The sequence below is a fragment of the Patiria miniata genome, unplaced genomic scaffold (assembly GCF_015706575.1).
Source record: "Patiria miniata isolate m_02_andy unplaced genomic scaffold, ASM1570657v1 HiC_scaffold_10, whole genome shotgun sequence".
NCBI classification, from domain to species: Eukaryota; Metazoa; Echinodermata; class Asteroidea; order Valvatida; family Asterinidae; genus Patiria; species Patiria miniata.
In genome coordinates, this window is record NW_024037048.1 from 5454378 (window position 1) to 5463281 (window position 8904).

The following is an 8904-nucleotide window of genomic DNA, read 5'->3' on the forward strand; positions in this document are numbered from 1 at the left end:
ATAAATATAAAGGTCCGCCGGTGAAAAAAATAGGCTTAAGTCAAGTACCATACGACTCAATGATAAATAATAATGGACGACACTAAGCTTTGTATCCATACAAAATGGATTTTGTTTTCAACTTTAATTAGAAATCGCGTAAAAACACCAAACACGCGAGGTAACATCAGAAAAAAACGAATATTAAAACCCCATTGTGGGTAACAATTTACAATGAAAGTGTGATAAAACATTCAGTGGTACAATAATGTGTATATCTGACACAATAATGGAAACTGCAATGCTTCTGAAGAAATGCAAACATGCTGACACTTTCAATGGGAAATGTTGCCCGTTGTGGTTTGTATTACAAATTCCCTTTTGCGAAATATCTGGATGCCAGTCACAGTACAACACTCCCAATCAAAATTTTGGTAAACAGCACAAAATTGCAAAATCGATCAGAGGTACAGCTTTAATTTGAGCAATCGCACAAATAACTCGAGGTTTTTATGTAAATCTTGAAGCCTCTCTCGATCTGTCTAAATTATCGTCGTCCATTGAACTATATACATCGTCAAAAACTGTCCAAAATCGGCCATTTGGATACCCACAATTCCGTACAAATATGAAATAATTCCAGATAAATGTGCTCATGCACGCCTGGGGATTTTCTGAATTTGGGATTCATTATCGATAAATCTAGAAAAACAAAATGAAATGAAGTCAAGAAAGTTTTGATGGAAACTTCGACAAATTTTGTCCAAGCGATAAGACTTTGTTTCCTTTGCAATTTTCCTCGATATATTATTTTGTCCAGTAGGCCTAATGCGGGTATTCAAATGACACATGAAAAAAAAATGTTCATTCTGTTATTTACAAATCAACTCCATGTTCAAACATGGTACGAGCCACACATTCTCACTGGTTTGCTGAATGTACAGGTATTGGAGCAAATCCAGGAATATTAGTTGAGTAAAAAAGCTGTTCTACTGTTTATCACGGAGAGGTTATTTTGTGCAAATTTGATTTTTGTAGTTAAAAACCAAAACGACTACATAATTGACGAATGAATAAGTAAAATTATTGTATAAATATATACTTCTTCGTGACCTCGTTTTGGGTACACCGGGTCGGTTATTATGAATACTTTATTTGCCCGTTTCTACCCCAAAAGCACTTAACATCTAGTCACACAAAATCATTTCTCAGGCAGAACAAATACAAAAGTTAAACGCGTGACCGATGAATTAACAGAAAAAGCACCCCGCAGCTGAGTTCGCCGTTCCCATTGTGCTATCGGCCATTTAACATACAGATAGTCCAATCCTGAAACGATTATCCAATCTTGACTCGATGCGACGCCATCAGCGACCAGGCTTCCAAAAAGACGCCCTCTGCTGGCGTGGTCCGTCCAATCTCTGGCGAGGTGTGCGCGGAGACTAAAGGGACACACGTGATCATTATAGACGCATCTTTCATCAGTTGGTCGCACACAACAAGACAGAATGAATGGAGACAACGAGATAAGATGGTGAGATGCAGGGCGGATGGGGATTCATTTCGATGTCATCATTGTTACGAACTCTGAAACCAAATCAAGAATAAATTGCCTGTTAAGACAAAGAAGATTAAGGGCCCATGAAATGTAATTGTTTTAATGCAATCTTTGAAAAGGCACCTGTACGTCCCTTTTACCTTATTTTCAATTTTCATTTTGCCATTTTTAAGGGTATTTTGGTGCCTTTTTGGTTTTCATGCTAATGCGAATTTCCGTATTCAGGTGCAAAAGTGTGATGTCATTCCCCAAATTTTGGGTATTACGCTGTCGTTAAGTTTCTTTTCATTAGTGGTTCGTTGTTGTGTCAGTTCATGGCAGTAAGCAAATGAGCAAACGTTTCTCACAAATGTTTTCGATGAGCATTTTTTTTTGGGTTCACTATTTTAATAGAAAAACACCTATGAACAGTGTCTCCCTGAAATGACATCACGACAACAGCGCCCTCAGCCGGAAAAGCATGGACAATTTTAAATGTTTAAAGAAGTGCACTTTTCAACAAAATTAACCAAAAGGGAATATCAATTAGTTTTCATACACTTAAGAGGATTAGAAAGTAGAACAAAATATGTTACTAAGAAACATTCACTTCATGAGCCATCCAAATACGCTATATCTGGTGGGAAAAAAAACATAACACAACAAAACGGAGTTTGTATGGTAAACTGTGCCTTCAATTCACCTTCAAAGTTGACTTGGCCGTCTCCATCGATGTCTGCTTCTCGGATCATCTCATCAACCTCTTCATCCGTCAGCTTCTCGCCAAGATTGGTCATCACGTGACGAAGCTCAGCAGCACTGCAAAAAAGAAAAAAAAATATTATCAAACTCACCTCATCTGGAAAACAACACATGCAGCGCTTTTTAGTCGTTAGGCAAAAATTTAGTTTAAAACGAAAGGCTTAATGCAATGGTAAATAATAAATAAATTAACTTTAAAAAGTTCATTTTCTCTGTTGAGGAAATAAAACAGATGGTACATTTAATAATATTGGTATGACAAACCCGTGCCCCATAGGGTGTTCAGTTGATCAGAACGACCCCCCCCCCCCCCCCCCCCCCCACTTATTCGCAGCATACAGTTTGCATAGGCATGACACGACACATATTTTGCATATTTTGTGCAGATCAAAAGTTCCACTTTGGGGGTTTACGACCCCCCCCCCCTGCAGTTCAGGGAACGGGCAGGTATGAGAACATGATGAATGATCGAGCTTAAGTTGTCCATATACTGGATGTCGTATTCACTCAAGCACGATGTTATGCACTCTTGCGAAAAGTACGGCTGTCTACTGAACACATGGGGCCTGTTTCGTAGAGCTCCTACAGCTGAAAGCACTGCTCAGCAAATGTGTGTCTTCAGCAACAAAATCAGAGGGAACCAGTTATACGGGATATTATACAATGTATAACTTGTTTGGGTGGTAACCTTATTTTTTGAGAGTTGAATATATTATGTTTGTGCTAAGCTGGCTCTGGTCCCAATTTCTCGGAGCTCCTATATGCAAAAACATCTGTTTTACGAATTCATGCACTGAACATGATTATGAGTAGAGAACCGTTTACGAGCAATATACAGCGATAACATCATGCACATTTTTGTCCCGCGAGTTTTGTCCATATATGGGCGTGAACGATGGGATGGCTCTGAATGATGTGTTCCATATTTCACGAGGCAAGACAGTATAGTCATCTCCAGAAAATGGGGGGAGAATGTTGCCCTGCTCCAAACCTACAGAGGGCTAAACCTTTGAGTTTCGGAACATCAAGGAACATGCATCCCCGTTTCAAATTCAGCATTCCGATTTTTTTACATACCTTTAATTCCCAGTGGCGTATCCGGGGGGGGGGGGGGCAGAGGGGGCACTCTGCCCCTGGCGAATTGTTTTCAGAAACTTTTCGTTCAGCAATTATTTCAATAAATGCTAAGAGAGTTATGACATCAATCCCCAAAACAAAAAGAAAACCCGCTAAAACTGTCATTACAATGCGCCGTGAAAATGGGTATATAAATTTGCAGTGTGCATAATTATAGTTACTTTTGAAGAGCGCCCCTATTTGGAAGGTGGGCACCAGCCGCCCCCCTCCCCCCTTTTTGATTTCAAGGAGGCCAAGTGTCCGGAGAAAAAAAAAACATGTCTACATTTCGGCGCGGATATGAGGTTGCCCCCCCCCCCCCCGCCCCCTGACATCCAAAGCTGGATACGCTGCTGCCTTTTCCCGGTCATCAGATTCTGGAACATATGCTTTAATCTTACGGGCCATCCATTTTCTCATCATTTTCACAAGCGTACAAAGAGTACTCTGTTTTGCTGGACCCCCTCCCCCCCCCACCTCCTAAAGAATACAAACTAAAAAGGGGAACAAATGAAGATTTCTCTGCTTATCATGGAGGTAGGTAACCCCCCCCCCCCCCACAACAACAAAATTGGGTTGCCTCACCCGACCGACCCAAAAAGCTGGAAATCTCCGGTCTTTTTTTTTTCACTTGAAAAACTTTAAAATTTCTTGGTAATGCCATAATTTTGAATTTCGGTGCACAACGTACATGCCTAAATGGTAGTACAGTTCGAATTTATTGTATTTTGTACGTAAACATGAGGCCGAGGCCTGCCTGGGGCATGTGGTGTGATGTACTGTCCCGCATACATAGTACACATGTGTGCATGTATGCACTTGTACTGTACATGTACATGTACATTGTACGTTGTATCTCATGCACGTACATGTACATGTACATGTATTCTATATAAACGTTTTTATGTTGGTAGAGGGGAACCGGTAATCGACAAGTGTCCATTTTCCCCCATTTATTCGTCATGAGAAGAAAAGTTAGGACTATACATGTAGGTGTACTATCTATACCCCCGCCCACAAAAAAAGGAAATACAACAAATATGTTTTGGCCTTGTCACTTTTAATTATTTTTGAAAATCGTAAACAGCCTCCTTACACCCCCCCCCCCTCACAGGGTACGGTTTGTACGCTTTTGCGTACCCTTAAAGCGAATCTGAAGGCCGAGATCTGAACCTAAAACGGTAAAGTTAATTGGTCAGATGACGAGATTACTTAAAGCCTCGTGGTTTACCTGATGAAGCCGTTCCCGTCCTTGTCAAAGACTCTGAAGGCTTCTCTGATCTCCTCCTCGCTGTCTGTGTCTTTCATCTTGCGCGCCATCATCGTCAGAAACTCAGGGAAGTCGATCTCGCCATTACCTGAAAGAAGATTCCAAAAGAGGTTTGGATTTAGTGGGTTTTTTTTTTTAATTTTCGGCTATCACACAAACAGCAGGGAACTGCGGCACGTCATTTAATTCACTGGAGCACGTCAGTTCATTCGATCTGAGGCTTATTGTAGAAAGTTATACACGAATATCTTGTGACTTAATTTCCTATATCTTCCAAACAGAGAGATGGCGCGAAGAAACAGAATAGTAAAACCGACGTTTCGTTTGGTTCTGAACGTCCTCAAGAGAAACATGACAGTCAGAGCAATAGTAACCGAAACGTCCAGTTCTCGTGCATAATTATCTTGGCCGCGCCTCTAAGAACCACCTCTCTTAGAATTATAATGCTACTTCACATTGTGTAGCTGCAAAATTCTCCAAAACTGCCATACTCTTTGTTCGATTCTCGGTCGTTACTCAAATAAAAGGAGCGATAATGTGAAGATAATATAGGACCGATAATGTGAAGCAGTAAAATTGATGTAGGGATTCAGAGGGTCAGCAAGCTGAGGGTAACCAAGAAAATATATGAATCCCACCTTGAAAAAGACAGCGTAGGCCTAGAAGAAATTAGGCACACCAATAGTTTGGACAATGTTGCACCTTGGAAACATCGATGTGGTGGTGGCGTGGTGTGGTGTGGTGATGGACGGAATAAGTGCTTGGAAAGCAGCAGTGGTCACGCCACCATGTACCAACACACCACCACCACAACAACAATTATCCACGGGTTCCAAATACGCCTACATCCTACTCCCATTATAGAGTGATGTACGTTTCTTATGGGTTTCCACTGACAAAAAAAATGAAGTGTATAAGATGCATCTTGAACCTACCATCAGCATCCACCTCGTTGATCATGTCCTGCAGCTCAGCCTCAGTGGGGTTCTGACCCAGTGACCTCATGACTGTTCCCAGCTCCTTGGTGGTGATGGTGCCGTCGCCATCCTTGTCAAACAAGGAGAACGCCTCCTTGAATTCTGCAGGAAATAGATTAATCCATTTTTACGTGAATAATGTGTGATGACTGTCTATTTCTTTAATAACAAGCACCTCTTCTTAATTTGAAATTATTGGTCGATATAGGTTCTCAATTTTTTTCACTTTACTGTTATATAAAATCAATGCAAACGCCTGCTTTTTTTTTCCTGTGGATTTTTGCATCAATTGTTCATGTGGTTTCTATACTGAGACCATATAATACACTCAGGTCATCGAATATAGTAACATATTTTATGTTTTAGCACTAAAATGTCGACTGAAGAATACCATGCACCCGATACCAATTCAAAAATATTATTATTAAACTAACAACAAAATGCAACCAACATGCATGCGTGTGAATTTCTATGTATGAAATTGCGGGGCATTTTTTTTTGTGCCTCGGAATTTTCTACATAGTTGCTGAGCCGAGCAATATAATCATTTTATCATCTGTTGTGGACAGGCCTATACGCCCCACCTATTATCATGGCAAAGGGAATTTGCAAAGCATTAGTTAATAATGGTGTCTTTTTTAGGTCAAGTTATTTTTTTTAAATTTGATTTTTCGTTTCGTGGACAGTCTTTCTGTTCAATGTCCACCTTAATATTTGATTTCAATTTGTCTGTTGAAGTCTCCTTTTTAGAACATGCTATTAGGCCTATCATTCTTTTTTAACTTTTGCACAACGTGTTAAAACACCGTGCAAATGTAAAAAAAAAATGATAATATGATTATGCAGAAAGTTTACCACCTTTAGCAACGAAAACTCTAACTTCTCCACACACAAAAATGCAATGCTGATGTTAAGGAGATAAAAGTGTCTTGGAACCATAACGATCAGTTACATTACCGAAATCCAAATTCGACAGTATTCAAAGAAAACTAATTAATTTCTATACCACAAAATCTAATAACTGTATCTTTTAGAAATCCATGCAAAACTGATCAGTAAGGGCAACGATAAACTTCAAAATTAAACTGTCCTTTCCGTTTATCCAAATCATCCATCATAAAAAGTCCGAAGACCAGCCCAATTAATTAGGTTTACTGGTTGCAGGCAAATCGCTCACCAATAGAACCTCGATCTAGATGACACATGTTCAACGTGAATAGCTGTCCAGTTGACAAATCATCCCACATGCAAAACTATTTTATAATATGGTTATAATTACGCACCCGTTTGGTAAAAAGATTCTCGTAATTTGATGCAATATGAGGGTTGTCTCATGCATGCATTTACAAGAAACGGAAAACTTACCGGCAATTTGTTCTTCGCTGAGTTGTTCCGCCTTTTACAGAAAGGAAAACAAAGATATTTTTACAGACTTTTCGAGGCAAATTTAAGTATGATGCACTAAATCTTGTTCAGTTTCCCACTGATTTTTTAGTTCAAATACTATTCTCTCACGGGACCGTAAAAATGATAAGGAAAACCCTGAACTCACCATTGAAGCAAACTGGTTATTTTGTCCAAGGTCACGGACGGGGATGGTGTAGCTGATGGGAATGAAAAACCCGTCGATGTTACTCGTGGTAAGTGAAGAAGGAAAGTGCGCATCGTCTCCACGAGTTGGAGATTGCGACTCACGTCAATGGAATTCCAACTTTGCTAAACACGCTAGTCATGCGGTTCATGCGGCGATATGTACGCTGGTACGACTGGTACATAGCCCTCAGAAACGGCCAAGTTCAGTCCGGCTCTTAGCTCTGCTATGTCCACTGTACTAGCATATGTCAGTGTGTATTTTCTTTTCTTTTAAAAGATTTGTTGTCTCAAATATTTCCCTTCCACAAATAATTGCTTATACTGCCGAGTATACAAAGTATCTCATTTCATCTCGACTATAGCAAAAAATGACACGAGAACGCCACACAACAGAAATGACATAAGATCTTGAGATATGATCTCAATTTATTTTGACCCAATTTATCTTATTGCCTTGAAAATCAATATTCAACATCAAGCTATCATAATGCAGTATAATGTGTAGGACTCATAAGGGCGTGGTCAACATCAAAAATGATCAACCACAAACCATCTCTCCAGTGAACATCATAATGAGAAGCAATCAGATGCCTTCACGATTAAGGAAGCTTTATTGGAAGGGTTATTCACTTACTTTAATTGTTTTTTAATGGAAGCCTAGATAAATTTAAAAAACAGTGTTGACGTTTTGTTTCGTGGAAGCCTATAAAACTCCTTTAATGGCATAGACATATAATTTTGGACGAGACGACGTTTAAGTGATAATGATCATACATAAGTTTGATCGTCAAAGATGCTTTGAACTGGTCTTTGATCGAGTTAAAGATAACCGTCATTATCCTTTTGGGGAGTTGGAGATGAAATGGTGTTTAGGGTTGTCACTGATAAATTATTACTAGAGTGAGTTATGTACAAAAACAAGCTGTAGAATCCGAGGAGTTAAAGCCCTGCTGACTACTATACCAGTGATTGGCGCCTGATTATGCGAATCGACGAAATACCTTTCAGGGTGCAATGCGCCTTGCTATCCCGCTGCATCTCGACATGCGCAGTAGACGGTCCGCATCGGTATCCCGACTGCCACCAAAACAACTTCCAGTCCACTGAGCATGTGTGCAGATTTGACTCATCTGCTCATCATCGTAGCCTACCAGCCCAGAGTTGACAAAAATGATTATGACAGACAGATTAAATACTGTGAACAACTCGATGATCTTCTACCGTATTATCTCGTAGGCCTATTATTGCATCTCATATTCGCGTCTCTTAATAGTAGAACTGGCGCAGTGTAAAACCTTGCACCTCTCGGCCCGCATTTTTATTTGCTTGAATGCACCATGACCAATAGCGTTAGTCTTTTCAAGAAATATAATTTACGGATAGCTAATTGCGATAGCAAATGACATTATAAGAACCAAACAAGTGTAAGTGTTGCCAGGCCTGGGTAAGTGTTTCGTATAGGCTTTAGGTATCATGCGTTCCGTAGGCATACTCCATGCACCCTAGGCACCGGTGTGATAAGAAAATCCGACTCGTATGAAAATCGGACCCCTTTGCCCTATCATTGGTTAATCCCTCGCACGTGACAGATCACTCTCCCTTTATGATCCTACAAATAGCATATTATCTTACTTACGCATGCGCTATACTACCAATGAATCCATATTTCA

General features: G+C 40.0%; 1 protein-coding gene across 1 annotated transcript; it reads right to left on the bottom strand.

Annotated features, from left to right (window-relative positions):
- Nucleotides 1-333: 333 nt before the first annotated feature.
- On the bottom strand, nucleotides 334-7304 carry LOC119736159 (calmodulin-like). Its single transcript, XM_038210186.1, has 6 exons — nucleotides 7194-7304; nucleotides 7007-7037; nucleotides 5600-5743; nucleotides 4626-4752; nucleotides 2220-2335; nucleotides 334-1566 (listed from the first exon to the last, which is right to left on the bottom strand). Exons 1-6 carry the CDS (start codon nucleotides 7194-7196, stop codon nucleotides 1538-1540), a joined length of 450 nt encoding a protein of 149 aa, XP_038066114.1. The 5' UTR covers nucleotides 7197-7304; the 3' UTR covers nucleotides 334-1537.
- Nucleotides 7305-8904: the final 1600 nt, after the last annotated feature.